This window comes from Wyeomyia smithii, chromosome 2, assembly GCF_029784165.1.
Source record: "Wyeomyia smithii strain HCP4-BCI-WySm-NY-G18 chromosome 2, ASM2978416v1, whole genome shotgun sequence".
NCBI classification, from domain to species: Eukaryota; Metazoa; Arthropoda; class Insecta; order Diptera; family Culicidae; genus Wyeomyia; species Wyeomyia smithii.
The window spans coordinates 246,147,931-246,164,984 of NC_073695.1; the positions used below are offsets into that span (position 1 = coordinate 246,147,931).

The 17,054-nt window shown below is 40.2% G+C and overlaps 1 protein-coding gene across 1 annotated transcript; it reads right to left on the reverse strand.

Moving 5' to 3' along the window:
- Nucleotides 1–10,013: 10,013 nt before the first annotated feature.
- Nucleotides 10,014–14,423, reverse strand: LOC129724583 (uncharacterized). The gene is made up of 7 exons (XM_055679576.1): nt 13,515–14,423; nt 12,704–13,130; nt 12,500–12,643; nt 12,373–12,443; nt 12,122–12,306; nt 11,953–12,057; nt 10,014–11,839 (listed from the first exon to the last, which is right to left on the reverse strand). Exons 1-7 carry the CDS (start codon nt 14,018–14,020, stop codon nt 11,562–11,564), a joined length of 1,716 nt encoding a protein of 571 aa, XP_055535551.1. The 5' UTR covers nt 14,021–14,423; the 3' UTR covers nt 10,014–11,561.
- Between the last annotated feature and the right edge of the window lie 2,631 nt (nt 14,424–17,054).

Genomic DNA, 17,054 nt, shown 5'->3' on the forward strand with positions numbered 1-17,054 from the left:
CGGTGTGGGACAATTCATTTTCTAAACTGTCGAACTAGTCCCTTTGATTGTTCAAATAGTACTTGAGGTACAGTTAAATATCACCCGAAACCATTTCAAGTCTCTTAATCTCTTCATCTTAAGAAATCAATACCAGAATTCTCCATCATCCATGAAGTACATGCATTCATAGCCGGATTAAGGGGGGGGGGGGGGGCATGGCCTCCGGGTCCCCAGAAAAGTTCACTTCTCATGACTCATGACTAAGTACAAAAAATTGAAAACCCAAAATATTTCGTAACACTTAAAAAAACTGAAGTTTTAATAAAACAAACGCAATCCTTCTTTCTATATCCTTCCTTTAGCCTATTTTTTTGTATGACATCTTCCTTTATTAAAATTACGATAACTGAAAGGGGGAGGCTACGAAATACTCGGCCCCCGGGCTGTTACAATCCTAAATCCAGCACTGCATGAATTATATCAGAAACAAGCTATCTTAGTCAATTTCGGAAAAAGTAGCAATTTTCATGGTTAACATCTATTCATTTCGGTTTACGAAACCAAATTTTCATTGGTTTCATTTCTCCATTACCAAATTTTCTCGAATGTCAGTAAAACTTGTAGGCTCGACTGTGTAAGGAACAATTCAATGGGTTTGTACCTGTCAAAAAAATGAATGCCTGTTTCTCGCAAATGACTGTAGTACCTAATCATCTACGCAAAAGGGAGGGATAAAAAATGGCAAATTTCGGGGTAAGGTGATTCGGGCTTATAGTGTCCAATACTGGCTAAAATAATATCGTCACAGGTAAGGGGCATCTCCGGTTGGTAAAGGTAGGATTTCTTAAAAAGAAAAGCCTCGGAGTCACGCCTTACGACGCACAAATTAAGTAGCGCCAGCAAAAGCTTGCTAATGGGGAATATTTTAACTATTGCCTGAATGTTTGAAATGGATAGGTCAACCAGGTATTTTTTTTTTTGTAATAACTTATTCAAGCTTATGTTCTTAGCCGCAGAAGCAGTACTGCTAATAGTTGTTGCGAATTAGTCTAATATAAGTTCATTTATTTCATTTCAACATAACATGACGGACTCATTCCATATGGTTTCTGAATCTATTCTTACTATTCTTTTTGCATGTTCTACTTTAAAAGATTGGAAATCTCAGTTATAGAAAGCAGTCAACCGAAATGTTTTCTACGTTCACCGGAGCTAACTGAAGTTAATACGAAGATCCTTTTGCGTTCTTGTGAAAACCCATGTTGGGTTGCAATCTATTATTTTCAGCACATGCCGAAAGACGCCTCTTCTTTTAAAAAACACTCCGACCGCAGCAGAAACACACCTGAACTAATCAAATCCAACGTAGAAAGTTACTAGAACCAACGTGAAACAAACACAAAAACCATTTAAAAGTTTTTCTGAAGATGTTTAAAGCATTAAAAGGCACTGCGTCCGCAGGGGCAAAAATTCACCGCAAGTAGCGGAAATCCAGCTTTTCACGAGCGGTAATGGCGGACAGTGCACGCAGCCCATTTTGACGTTTTCTGTACTGCCCATAATTTAAAAATTGGCTAATATGCCATTTTTACCAAAATCGAGAAAACAGTTTCTCGTGATGGTACACACCCTAAACAAGGTACCTACGGAAGCCGATTGTCAAAAAATGCAATTGGGAAGGCAACAAATGCGAAACAATTTTGGCTAATATCCAAAATAATTGAGAAGTTGGCTAATATCCAATATGTTTCAACCTGTGGCATGTTCACGAACCAGTGTATTATTACTGTACTGTATTTCGTCTAACTTTCGAAAGTGTGTTGTAGCCTAGTGGTTACTGGCGACAGGTAAGCGATCGTAAGGCCCTTGCATCAAATTTAACTTTTGACGAAGAATATTTGATGCTACAAGAATTTATTTGTTGCGCTGCGAAACCTAATGATCAAAACGTGTGACTGTTTTCTTCTGTCATAAATCTTTACGTTTGAAGAATGCTATTTCGCTCTTTGATTAGAAGTAATATTAATAAAGAGAAGATTCAGATTTCATTTTGGATTTGATGACAAAAAATAGGAAAGTGGATTGTGAGATTATTATGAATTAATGATATTTTTGTTACATTGCTATATTGTTGCACGTAACAATTGTCACGTCGTCCATTTCATCCTCACTTGTGCTTCCATGTTGTTTTATTAAATTTAAAACCATTTTTATTACCAACGAGCACGATATAATTCACATCGTATGGATATTAGCCAAATTGCACACCGGTTTGTCAACTGACCTTTCGTTTATAATTGAAAAAGCGGCTACTGCGTTGAAAATACGTGGCGGATGGAATTTTCCTGCAGATTTCTCTGTTTCAACTCAACGGCAAGGTTCCAGCATATATGAAGGGTGATATACTGAGTAAAAAAGTTGTCATGAACAGTAAAAATATGTTGTACCGACAAAAAACTTTAAAATGCGTTTTTCTCGATTCGATGCCTATGGCATATTAGCCAATTTTTGAATTATGGGCAGTGTAGGTCAGAGAATTTTCAATCGCAGTAACGGAGTAGAAAATATAACCACGTCGTAGCGTAGCATAGCAGTTTCAACAAACAATGGGCGTTTTGTTGTTGCAATTTCGTCGTGCGCATGCGCGGATCAAAATAAAAAAAAACTGTTGCTATGCTACGTTGCAAGTTTCTATGTTTTTTACTCCGTTACTGAGATTAAGAATTACCCAACCTACAGAAAACGTCAAAATGGGCTGCGTACACTGTCCGCCATTACCGCTCGTGGAAAGTTAGATAGCTTTTACACTAGGTCGAGGTCCAGAATTGTATTATATCTGGAATCAAAACGGTTCCCCCTCCAAATGATGGAAAATGGTGTTACGAATGAAATTTTTGTTCGGCGGTTTCTCTTGAAAACGATATTTTCAACTGGCCTCGATGATTTTTTTGGAAAATATCAGGTGTCTTATACTTACTTACTTACTAACTTTGTTAGCTAACGGATCGTTCATCGGTCTAGGGCCGAACGAATTAAAGATATCCAGCTTCTTTTGTCTCGGGCAGCCGTTCTCCAGTCTCACCGTACACCAGCAGATCGTGCATCTTCTTCCGCCGTGCATATCCACCGCGTGCAAAGCCTACCACAGAGTAGACGGCCTCTTCCTGGTTCTCTACTGAAGATAGTTTTGGCGGCTCTCTTGTCAGGCATTCTGGCTACATGTCCAGCCCACTGAAGCCTGCGCCGCTGTGTTACCTTCACCATAGCAGCATGTTTGTATACTTGGTACAACTCGTGATTCATGCGCTTGCGCCACACTCCATCTTCCAATTTACCGCCAAGTATCGACCGCAGAACTTTACGCTCAAAAACTCCGAGCACTCGTTGAGCAGCTTTCTTCAGCGTTCATGCTTTATGTCCGTAAAGAGCCACCGGGAGTATCAGCGTTCTATACAGCGCTAGTTTTGTGCGAGTTTCCAAACTACGGGACATTAGCTGGTTACGTAGTCCGTAGAAGGCCCTGTTCGTCGTTTCACTTCACGTCTCATATCGTTGTCACATATCACAAGCGTACCAAGATAAACGAATTCGTCAACCACTTTAAATCGTTCCCCATCTATCTCCACCTCAGCACCAACACCACGGGGACTCCCACGATCTCTGCCAGCTACCATGTACTTCGTTTTGGTAGAGTTAATGACAAGTCCCAATCTCGCTGCTTCCCTCTTAAAATGTACGAAGGCCTCCTCCACGGCCTTACGGTTGATACCGATGATACCGATGTTGTCAGCAAAACCAAGAAGCATGTGAGATTTGGTGATGATCGTACCGTTTCTTTGCACGTTTGCTCTTCGTACTGCACCTTCAAGGGCAATGTTGAATAGTAAGATAGAGAGCGCATCCCCCTGCTTCAGTCCAACGTTACGAACGCGGCTGATGTCTCGCCAGCTATCCGCACGCACGATTTCGATCCCTCCAGCGTCATACGACTCAGCTTAATTAGTTTCGTAGGGAAACCGTGTTCGAGCACGATCTACCACACCTCGTTTCTTTTCACTGAGTCGTATGCCGCCCTGAAGTCCACAAACAGAGTCGGTATGTTGTACCCCCGCTTCTGCGCAAGGATTTAAAACTTACACTGTACAAAAAACAGGTATTTCATGGGGTTACCAAAGCTACAAAGGACAAGAGGTACCAACCGTCGCGGGAGTTGCTCGGTTGGCGCGCAGATGACGAGATTATTTTTTCGGACGAGAAGCTGTTCATTTTGGAGCAAACAGTCAATCGCCAAAATGATCGAGTTTGGAGTGTGAGCCTCCAGCAATCTCCTGTGGACAAGCTGAACGTTTCCCGGTTCCAAAATAAGACGTGTGATGGTTTGGGGAGCCATTTGCAAGAGAGGTAAACTGCCTCTTATTTTTATCGATAAAGAGGTCAAAATCAACGCAGCGTACTACCTGGACACGGTTTTGAATAAAAAGGTTCTGCCTCAAGTTGAACTATTGTTTGAAGACGATTACTACTGCTTCCAGCAAGATGGCGCCCCATCCCACACCGCAAAGGTTGTTCAGGCGTGGTGTGAGGAAAACTTGACCGATTTAATTTCGAAGAATGAATGGCCTCCGTCGTCTCCGGATCTGAATCCACTGGATTATTTCGTGTGGGGATACATGATGTCGACGCTGAACGACTATAAAATAACAAATTTGGAGCAATTCAAGCGAGTTATCACGAAAATCTGGGACGAGATGCCGATGGAGCACGTGCGCGCCGTTTGCGACGACTTTCCGAGACGTCTGAAGCTGGTTCGATCAGAAAAAGGTGGTGTAATTCCGAGATATCGTCTGTGAAGTATCTTTATGAGTTACTGAATAAAGCTATGAAACCAGATTCAGATTTTCTTCTTATTCTTTGAAATATTGAGATTTTCCTGTGTGACCAGACTTTTTTGTCACCCTGTATATGCGGAGTTGAGCAACGTTATGCCTCGATAGTTGCCACAATCCAATCAATGACCCTTCTCATAGATAGGGCATATGAGGCCTCCCAACCAGTCGTTCGGCATTTGTTCATCCGCCCAGATCCTCAGTATTATCTGCTGGATCGCGTAGTACAGCCGCTCGCTTCCCGCTTTTAGAAGTTCGGCCGGGATACCGTCCTTCCCAGCGGCCTTGCCGTTTTTCAGCTCACTAATCGCCTTTTTCACCTCCTCCCGTATTGGTGGCTCCACAGCTTGGTGTGGATTATGAGTGATAATCGTCATCCTGTTCCTGCTCTGCTCATCCGGTTCCTCACCGTTCAATAGCGCCTGAAAATGCTCCTTCCACCTGGCTGCAACCGTCGCAAACTGGGAAAAACTGAACCCAAATTCCCACTAATTAGAAGCAGCTGGGCTGGCAACCTGAATTATAGCATTTCTCATGTAAAATTGGTCAATTAATCGATTGGTGATAGTTTCATTTTGTGCAGGGCACGAAAATGGTCTATTTTGCCCCTTTTCACCCTATTCTTGAATATTTTTGGAAATATAGACCTTTACCCGTGCCCTGCACAGGATGAGACTATCACCAATCGATTTATTGACCAATTTTACATAACAAATTCAGGTTGCCAGCTCAGCGGCATTAATTTAGTGGGAATTTGGGTCCGTTTTTGCCCAGTGTGCGTCGGTTTATCAGTAAGCAGGTTGCCGTCCTTGTCATTACACATGACCGGCACAGGGAAATTCCTGCTTCTGACTCTGTTGACAGTTCTAAAGAATCTCCGCACGTCGTTTTGAGCATAGGCTGTCCTCTGCGCTGGCGAGCACCTGCTCCTCGTACTCGCGCTTCTTCCGACGGTGAATTCTATTTTCGGCAGCTTTTGCCCCCCTGTACCTCTCTCTGTTCAGACGCGTAGCCGCAGTGAGCATGCGGCTCCTGGCACGGTTCTTCTCATCTGTTGCTCTCTGGCACTCGGCATCGAACCAGCCATTAGGCTGTCTTCCACGCGTCGTACCTACCATCTCTCTCGCAGTCGTTTCGATCTGCGATCCGTTGATCCAGCTCTCTGTATTCTGCTGCCACGCCATTAGCTTTCAACCGCTGAATGTTGAAACGCGTCGTCCTCTCTGTGCGAGATTTCAGCATGTTCGACAACCGTGCACGGATCTTACAAACGACGAGATGATGGTCAGAGTCAATGTTTGGTCCCCGAAAAGACCTAACATCAGTAACATCCGAAAAGTGCCGACCGTCAATCAGTGCGTGATCGATTTGGGAGCAGGCTTCTCTATTTGGATGCCTCCAGGTGTGTTTCCGAATATTCAAACGTGGACAATAGGAGCTACATATGACCATACCTCTGGCCGCAGCAAAGTTTATCAGCCTCAGGCTGTTTTCAATGGTTGACGAGTGGAGGCTATGCCTTCCAATGACCGGACGAAAGAATTCCTTCCTCCCAACCTGTTTGCGTCTCCGATGACGACTTTTACGTCGTGTTTTGGGCACTCGTCATACATTCGCTCAAGCTTGTAACAGAACTCATCAGTGCGTAGGTCAGTGGTTTTCAACCTCCTTCAGTTCATGCTTCAATTTACACATGCTTTCCCCCCCTATCGGCACCATGAAAGAAAAGCTGTTGTAATTAAAAAACATAAGGCTTTTTAAACTTCAATTTTTAACAGGTTTCATACAATTTATACAATTCAGCATCTCTTGTGAAGGTGTGTGTGACGATTTATCGTCAACAAGCACATTTGACGTATAAATGCCTATAGAGCAAAATAATGCGCATAAAACTGCTGCATGGGTTTTTTTGCGAGCTAATTCATTGGACACTGAAAAAAAAAATGTCGCACCACCGTCAATCATCCAATCGTTTACCTTAATCTTTTTCCGTGTTCGTAGCCTAGGTCGTTGCCCACGGTGTTCCCACAGACCGTTATTATAAAATAAAATGCACCAAAGAATCTGAGTACACCATTCGATTCGTTATGACGTCCAGAATCTCTGGTCAAAATTTGAAAATCATCGTACGGTACATTTTTGAGTAATGCCCTTTTGAAGGTCGTAAAGTACAAAAAGTGATATAAAAACGACGAAATACTTATAAAGCACCTTTTTAACCACCATTTCATGAAATAACTTTCAAAATAGTTTCTACACATTCAAAGGGTTATATTTCAACACATTAACAATTGGTGAAAAGATTTATTCGAAAATCCCACAGTGCACAGTGGTCTATATTCGAAAAATCGTGATCATCTAGATTTGACTGAGAAAAATTGATTTTATGTACTCAATGTCTTCAGCAAAATTGTTTCATAGAACAAGGCCTTCCTTTTGGCGTTTTTAGTTTTTCGATCATTCCACCTAACAGTTAAATGAAAAAAATATTTTTTCTAATTTTCAATATACCAAATAGCTTCCTTCAGCAAAGTTGTGGAAAATTTTAAAAGATAAACAGTTGCCAAATATCGCGATGTCCTATCTGTACGTTGGACACTACGGAATAGAGTTTTTTGTAGGACACTTCTTTTTAAAATCAGTTTTTTCTATTATTGTCAAAACAATAAATATTATAAAGTCTTGAGAGAATATCAGTTGAATGAATGAAATCTTAGAACATTTTGCATTGTTTTGACCATTACAGACAAAATTATAGACAAAAAATTAATTTTACGGAGAGGTGTTCCACAAAAAACTCTATTTTGTCGTGTCCAACGTACAGATAGGATATCGCAGTATTCAGCAATTGTTTTTTTTTTTTGAAATTTTCCACAACTTTGCTTAAGGAAGCTATCTGGTATTTTGAAAATTAGAAAAAAATATTTTTTTTATCTAACTGTTAGGTAGATTGATCGAAAAACTAAAAACGCCAAAAGTAAGGCCGCGTACGACCCCCTTCCCAGTCAGCATACGACCATAGTTTCCACCGGGGGTTGGTTACCCGATCTCCGCTAAGGTTACTCGTATTCCGGTCGGCACCACGTAGAGGTTGGGATAGAAGTTGCTGGACAGAGGTGAATGAGGGTCTCAAGTTACACGTGTCCAGCCATTTGCCAACTGGTGATACAGTCGTTCCCAAAAAGATAAATACTCCAGAACTAAGACTAATTGAGAAGTACCGGTCAATTGTTACTATACTCAAGAAAAGACGTGGAACTGTGAATGAAGTAAAAGATTTCAAGCGGAAATTGAATATAGCAGCCAAACAGTGGGAAGTTCTAATAAACTCCAAAGTGTACGGTCTTTTCCTGTTCATTTATCACTGGACAAAGAAACAGAACCAAACAGAACAGAATGTTGTGATGGACCTTCGATCTAATAATGTATCCAACGGAATAAATTACAGCAAACCATCATTTTTCAATCTTTTTCAAGTCAATTGTGTGTCTTCATTTTTTTTGTTTTGAATTTCCCTGGTGAAATATCTCTTAGGATTTGACCTGCGTCCCAATTTTAGCTCGGTCCATGGCAACTTGTCTCCAGTTTCTTGAGCGACCCACACTTCCAAGATCTTGCTCCGCTTGATCCAACGTCTTGTACCGGCCGGTTTCGAGACGAATACCATTTTTGCGGGATTGTTGTCCGGTGTTCTCACAACATATAGACTGTTCCGAAAATTATAAATACATCTTCTTTCTTGAATAAAACAAAAAATACAGGATTTTTCAGGTCATTTTATTCTGAAATATAGATAATAAGTGTTTTCTTTCCAGTTTCAATTCAAGTTGGGATTATTTTTCGTAGGATACGCGAGTTCTCTAACTTTTCTCTTAACACTACTCATAAGCTTTTGCACAGTGTGTTCACCGACCATTTTTACCACTTTAAGCCAATCTTTTTTAAATTTTTCAACATTGTCCGCTGGTTTGACATATTTCCTTAGCTTTGCCTTGGTCAAAGCCCAAAAAGTTTCAATAGGGCGAATTTCTGGGCAGTTTGGAGGATTCATCTCCTTTGGGACACATGTGACATTATTTGTTTTATACCACCCTAGTGCATCCTTAGAGTATTGGCAGGAAGCAAGATCGGGCCAAAAGATTGGAGGTTTGTTATGCTGCTTAACCATGGGTAACAACCTTTTCTGCAAACACTCTTTCACGTAAATTTTATCATTCATTGTGTCATTCGTAATGAATGGACGAGATATTTTCCCACATTCACAAATGGCCTGCCAAACCATTACCCTCTTGCCGAATTTTTCGGTGTAAATGGCTTTCACTGGTCCAGGGACATCCTCTCCCTTCGGTGATGTATAAAATATAAAGTCCAGTTTTATGTAGGTTTCGTCATCCATGATAGCACACCCCATTTTTTTGGTCAGAAGTTTGTCATAAAGCTTCCGAGCTCTCGGTTTCACAGATTCAGCTTGTTTTGGATTTCGTTTTGGCTGCTTTTGCTTCCGACGAGTCTGCAGACCCATTCTTCCCTTGGCACGCATAACGTTACTCGCCGAGGTTCCAAGCTTTCTCGCCACATCTCGTACTGATACTGAAGGATGCCGCTTCTAGTATTCCTTAACCTTTTTCTCCATTGTGGGATCAACAGGCCCGGGTTTTCTACCACGTCTTGGGGCATCAGTAAATGTGCACTCTTCACAATACTTCCGCAATGCGGTTTGAACTGCTTCGACACTTATACCTTCTTCTCTGGCTAATTTTCTTATAGAAAGACCACTCACGGTGCCCCATTTGTGCACAATTCGCTTTCTTTGCTCGGGAGAAAGGCCACGCATTTTCAAAATTTCGCACTAAATGTTAGAAAAAATGACAGCATCTGTTTCTTTTGGATGTAAACAACAGGACGCAGCCAACGTTTGGTTGAATACTGCACGTTATTTGAAATGACGGTTGATCGTAAGTGTATTTATAATTATCGGAACGGTCTATATCCCGCCCATTGACTCCTTCACGCAAGTATTCCTCGAGCATTGTCCATATTTCGTGCTCGTAGAGGACTACCGGTCTTTCAAGCATCGAAGGAGCGAAGTTTACCAGACGTCAATGCATGGGCAATATGATACTACACTGCTGGCAAAACAAAATGTTACGCTTCAGATAGTTTATTGATAGTAGAGTGTGTGTGTATGCTCCGGTGAAATTCACCCGATGTACTGTTTCGTAAAAAAATGTCACCAAATTGGAAACTATCTTAGGAATATAAAAGGAGGGGGGTTGGTAAGTCAGCTACACCGCGTGTCGTATTGCTTGCGACAACATCGCCAGAGCTGAGTGATACCCACTGGGTTCACAGTGCTCATATTTACAGTATTTCAACACATATACAGGCAAATTTTCACAAAGCAATTTCACTTACTTGTATATAAATTATCACAACGCTAATCTATCCCATTCGTTCCAATGCGTAAGCTTACGTCGTCTCTTTTCAAATGGAGCGTATTTTCATCTTTACTTTCTAGATTGAGTTGAATTTGCTAATAATGTTGACAAGCGGTTAAAATTCTGTTTTCTCCAATAGACTACTCTCTGTCGCACAGTTTCATACGTTATAAAAATAATTACTACCTTCGCATCTTTGTTTTTGCACATAGATTCTGTAAAATAGTGGCATTTTGTGAATAATCGTGGAATGAAAGCGTTGATTAGGTTGCTTGTTCGTTTTCTTCTCTCACGTTTTGCTGAGTGGATTTTTGTGTGCTTTTCGCTTAAAGGTACTTAAATTGCATTTGTGAGTTATGGTAAGCTTTTTGTTCAACAATTGGCTGGGTTTTAGAATGTAACTCGCTCGCTTTCTCGCTTAGTTTAATCTACCTGACCTGACTTATACTGAAATACGGAGGACTATATCAAGAAATTTTTCGCTAAAACTGTTGTACGCTATCGATAGAAAGAAATGCAAGTTTAACGAACAAAAGACAAACAAAAATGTCCTAGCTGCTTGTTCAACGGAACTTTCTCCACTAACGAACAGAGAAGAGATATTTCGCAGAGACACGGAGCCTGAATACTCGATTGTTTTGGCTGCTACCTTTTCTGTAGCGATAATCTAATTAAACTCTCTAAATCTGCCACGCACTAAGTATTTTATAAAACTCTATATACAGATAACATCTTTACTCTTTGTATTTCGTGTTTAGTGGGAGTGTAATTGCTATTTTTTCGTTTCTATATCACACGCTGTTTGCCTTAACTAGTGGAAGCTGAGCTGAGGGGTATCCCTTCTGCTATGCTCCCCGTTGCCCCATGGCTATTGACACAGAAAATAGGATGAGCATGAAAACAGAGTCTCTACTGAATGGCGTGCCGACGTTTCTCTACAAGCCTTGCAGCCTTGTGCTATACGCTTTGCCCTAAACTGTGTGAGTCTACCTGTATCTAACCGCGAGAAGCGCGAAGTAAGTCGCTTCAGTATGGCACATTTTCTTGTTTTCATCGTATCTCTTTTCAGTTAAAAATATTACGTAAATTCTGTTCACAAGATTCTCAATATCGATTAGTAAATTTGCAGTCCGATAAATTGATTTAAAAATTATTATATCTAGTATACCTATTATATGTACAAAATTCGTCGTTTCTTTTTTTCATTAGTTGTTTGGTTGCTAGAAAAATGTAAAACCTAAGCACAATGCAATACTTACAGATGGTTCCGGTTGCGACCGTTTAGCACCAGAGGTTTACTGCCACCGGTTCCAGCGCCAGTTCCCGGCTGCTGCTGCTGATGATGGTGATGGTGATTATGATCCAGACCACCGCCCGCATGTCCATTGTTCAGTAGATCATCGGTGCTCAGCACTAGCGTTTCGATCTCATCATCGTGATCGACGTAATCATCGTCGCAGTCCACATGCAGTACGCTGGAATCACGATGCACTACGTGCGGGGCCTCGTTGAACTCGTCTAGTTCGTCCATACCTGCGGGGTGACGAAAAAGATTTGTGTACTTATTAAGCTTTGAACTCCTTGGACACGGTATAAATCCAGGCGAACCCAGTGAATCAATTGAAATTACATGTTCGCAAACTTACCACCATAATTGGAAGCCGTCAGAAGAAGATACTGCCCGGCTCGATTTGGCCAAAGAAGACCCATCATTACACAATACGCTAGACAATCCGCTGAGTTTGTTATACCTAGAAGCAGATGTTATACAATCAACTATCATTGCAGCCGTTTTGGTAGTGAACAACTTCTTACCTAGTAACAGCTTATATCGCCACAGTGGGTTCACATTGACCGCAATGATAGCAACGATGGGCAAATAGATAAACCACACTAAACTCGATGCGCCAAAGTGCAACAAAAAGTCCAGCTTTTGCGTTGAATGTTCATACTTCATGGTTATTCGCAATTCCCACAAAAACCACAGCATCATTGTCGACCTACAACCAGAATGAAATGAAACGTTAGCATATGCTCCACCGTTACTGGTAGCTTAAAAAACTCACCTGCATGCCAGTACTAGCCATCCCGGCCACGTTTGATACTCATCGATATCGGATATAATATCGACCTCAGTCTAGAAGTAAAATGTTGAATTATTACGTGTGAAAAAACAGGGTTGGATAGACATACCCTATTCCAAATATACAGAAGTACATGAATCGCACAGTAGGGAATCCAAATTACCATCAGCAAAATCCAGCTGCTGACGGAAATTTGCAGTCGCGTGACCGCCCAACCTTTCGCTAACAGCAGTAATATTAACATGAACGATGTCTACAATGAAAAGCACAATTTAATTTGAATAATTTCATATTATAGATTGGTTTAACGTACCCTGCTAAAAATGTCGAAAATATCCCCGGTTATCGCCAAACTCTCGTTACCAACACCGTTCATCGCGTACCGAACGGTGTGGGTTAACAGCAGGCATACACTGATAAACTCCAGAGTAAGGCTAACCGTGAACAGTCGCGTCACCGGATGTTTCTGCAACCGGACGGCGTACAGCTGCATTGGCACCATTACCAGATAGATAACGAAAAAGATCAGATACATCTCTAGCGTGTTTTGCTGGTCGAAGGAAAAATGAAACAGCAGCGGATTGAAGAAGGATAAACTCTGCCGGTTTGGGTTTCCGTTGACCAGCTGGATGTCGTACTGGATCTGCGGTGGTTCCGTGTGGAACTTCCGGTAGTCGTAATAGTGCCATTGACAGGTACTAACATTCTGATAGCACGACACAATGGAAACGTACCAAAATCTGAAATTTAAATTGTTTATTAGAAAAAACTTTATTTTTAAATAACTGATTTGTTGCAAGACACACATTCGTTATCTCTGAATAAAATGTTCGCCATTTATGAATGGAATTGATTGAAACTAGCACTCGAGATATGTCAACAGTTATTTACTTTGTGATACTACGCTAAATTTTAAAGATAAAAATAACCAGCTGGCAAACTAAATTGCACCACAAATTTTACAACCTGAAATCGAATAACTTCAATGACGAAAATTTGTGCTACAATCACTAGCCAATCAAGCACTGAACGATAACTGGTTTTCACACTTTACTTTTTGCTCAGACCTTCGATAAAAACTAGACTGATAGTGATGTGGTTGCTAGCGCGAAAGGGTCACTTACCTCGGCACGTTGGGATCACTAATTACGTATGTAAACTGGCTGCCGGACACCACATTAGTGGGGCTGTCTTCATCCACGCAGAGTTTGCCCTTTTCGCAGGGTATCCTGCGCAGATAGTCTGCTTCAGCCGCTCTATTGCAACCACTGTTGAAAGCCACTTTATCCAGCTTGTCGAACATTCGTTGGCAAGCCAAATCCCGGTTGAAATTGTTTCGATTGGCATAGTACTCGAGAAAGTTGTGCTTATCCAGCACGGCCAACGTAATCGGAACCGAAAAATTCGACTGAGACGTGATGTTCCCATAGATGTACCCGAACGTATCCGACTCAGTATTTTTCTGCGAATGCTTCTCCGTCTTTTGGAATCCGAATTTAATCAAAAATTGAAAAAATTCGTCCACAGGAAACACTCCTGACAGATGAGCTCCTTCCGAGGGCTGCTGTCCGCCACCCACCGCCAACAGTAGCGCAACTAGCATTCGAGGACACCATCTTGAGACAAACATCACTGGTTTCCACAATCGCTGCAAATACTTTCACTTTCAATAACTAGATCTGCTGAAGTGCAATCCTGCAAGGGAGGGTTTGTACTGTATATCTCCTCCTCCCACTAAATGGCCCTCGAGCGTGCAATCAACAGCAGTGCCGATTAACTCCTCACTTTGATTCGCACAAAAAAAAAGAATTGTCGCCTTCAAGTTAACCACTAATCCACCGATACGCATACCGTTGAATGTGTGTCCACTGCAACGTTGCCCATTTGGGCAGCATTAAATGAGGCCGAAAAAAACGCTGAAACTAACAATTTTTCGCTAAGCTGTTACACAAAAATTTACCAATAAAAAAACTGTCTTGTTGATCTGAGCACTGTTTGTAAAAGCGAATATATGAATGAAGGCTTTTCACAACGCTGCGTTGTAGAGAACTGTCAATGTGATTGGAATGAAGCGAATGAACATCGACAGGCAGTGGCGTAGTAGAAGAGGTTCTGAAAAGTGGGAGCACACATAAGAATAATTCGCAATTAAAGAATCTGTTGTTGAATCTATAACGAATCTATCACAAAGTCGGGTTGCAATCTTTAATCATGGAACAACAATTATTATTATAGATGTTATCTAATAAATAAAAGTTTTCCGAATTGGAATTGCGTGAAGTTGGCAACAGCACCAATCCGGTACTGGAATTTTAAATCGTGTATTTCTTGATGCTAAAACTTCATTTTTGTCACTTATCTCTTGACCTTGCTCTTTGCGCTAGTATTAGTAGTTGATTTCACTAATACATGTTTTTTTGCTGGTTGCAAATAAACAACGCGCTGGTGGGTAGCAAAAAAAATTCCTACCCGAACTTTTATTCAAGTGGTAAGCTAATTTTTAGTTTCATTCTATCTGTTATTCCACTGAAACAAATTTTGTTGATACAGGTAAGGGGCCGTTCAATAATTACGAGAGCATATTTTTTCACTTTTTCAAACCCTCCTCCCTCCCTTGTAAGACATTGTAAGATTTATTTTGATTCCTCGCTTTCAGCAATATTTCTCATTTTTTTTTGCTGACAGCGCGTTTTTTTTTTTTTTTTGTTTCTTAATCAATAAAGAAATATTAAAACCTAAATTCTGGTGTTTGTTGTTTAACGATGTGTTAACACCGTAAAGACCATAATAACGTTGATAATTTATGAAGAAGAAATTTCAATATCAATTGTTTAAAATTTGGGAGTTTATATGACGTAAGATTATCCTTTTTTCAAAATATAACTATCTTTTCAAGTTAAACGTTGTGATGGTATAATATGTAGGACACATTCACTAAAGTCTCTTTATTCGCGTTTTTTCACATGGCTTTTCTACGCAGATTTCAGAATTTAAGCATTTTTACGCGTTATTGTTTTTTATTTTCAAATTGTTTAATTAGTGTATTCGATGAGTTTATTTAATCCAATTGGGTTGTTTAGCTATTCACGGATTTCCGATTTTTATATTTCATCTGAAAGTTACTGAATATTCACTGATTTGGCCAAACCTTTTTCTGATTCTGCCTGATATGCAGCTCGATTCGCAGGGGGAAATAAAGGGCCGTCCACATTCCCAGATGGTCTCGAGGCCAGTCGTCGTAGGTTCGAGTCTCGTTTCGGGAGAGACTGTTAGTGTCAGTAGGGATCGTAGCGCTTGCCCCGCTAAACAGTTGGCTACGAAGTGTGTGTATAAATAAACAGAAGGTCAAGTTCCGAATCGGAATGTAGCACCAAGGCTTTGCTTTTTTGCCATATTCCACGTGGACAGCTTACGAGGGAGGAGAGCTAATGAGAGGTAATGATAATGTCCACGTGGACACGATATTTTTTCCAAAAAAAAATGGAAATCTGCCAAAAAACACATTGGCCTATAGTAAAATATCTACAGTTATTCTGGTTTTAGAGTCATTGTTATCATTTAATTCGTGACCTTCTCGTTTTTTGGAAAGTTTCTTCAGATATATTGAGAATTAAAAGTTTTAGGTAAAATAGTATATAGTTCATTTTTATTGTTTTTTTCTCGTTAACAGAGGTACATTTAGGAGTTTTCAGGATAATTTGAAATCATTTACCATAAACTTTGTTGCAACTTTTTAAGGCACTTCCAACTAAGCTGTCAGCTAAATTTTGAATCAGTTTCATCCATGCATGGAATCACTTTTGCTAAATTTGGAATAAATTTTTGGTTTGTTGGTTAAATTTGAATCATTTTTTTGGCTTCACAAATCGTTAGAATTAATTATTTGAACTAAATTCGAGATTTCTTTGTTTTACTTTTCTGGATTCCAAGAGCGTCCTCAACATTTTTAGTTTTTTTAGAATACCTTTATATATTTTTTCAGATATTTTTTTTTTTGCTTATTTCCGAACGAATGTTCATTTTTCTATTTCTTTTGTACCCAAGAAGCCTTTTTCAGCCCTTTTTTTCTTAGTTCTGATCATATTTTATTTTGACTTTTTAGGTCTAATTCTGAAACATGGCTTCCACGTTTTAGATTTTTATTTTTGTTTTCCCTTGAAATGTTCTAAAACTTTTGTATGCTTTCTTTCTATTTTCAAGAAACTTTATCTGTTTGTGGGTAATCAAGAATAAATTTTTGATACCAGCTTTCGATTTTTTCCTGACGCTCAATTAACCCTCTAGTGCCCAAGTTAATTTTTGGACGGACTTCGAAAAAATCACTGTGAATTTTTATAAACATTTTTCAAGTATCCAGCTTTTTACGCACCATAATGGCGGTCGCTATAATGTGTGTTCGTAATATGTGAACCTCTCTGCTTACGTCGGTTTTGGGATTTCTGCTGAATTGGCAACAAAAATGTTGCCAGATATATTTCTTTTTTTGATAAACTAGATGAAGACTTCAAACTGACGTAAGCAGAGTTGTCAAAAGGGTAGATAATTTATTACGAACTTTGCATTATAGCGTCCGCCATTATGGCTCGTAAAAAGCTGGATTGATTGAAGTTTTTTGGAGGTTGGGCACTAGAGGGTTAAACAAAAAACCCCTGCAACGTTGAAAT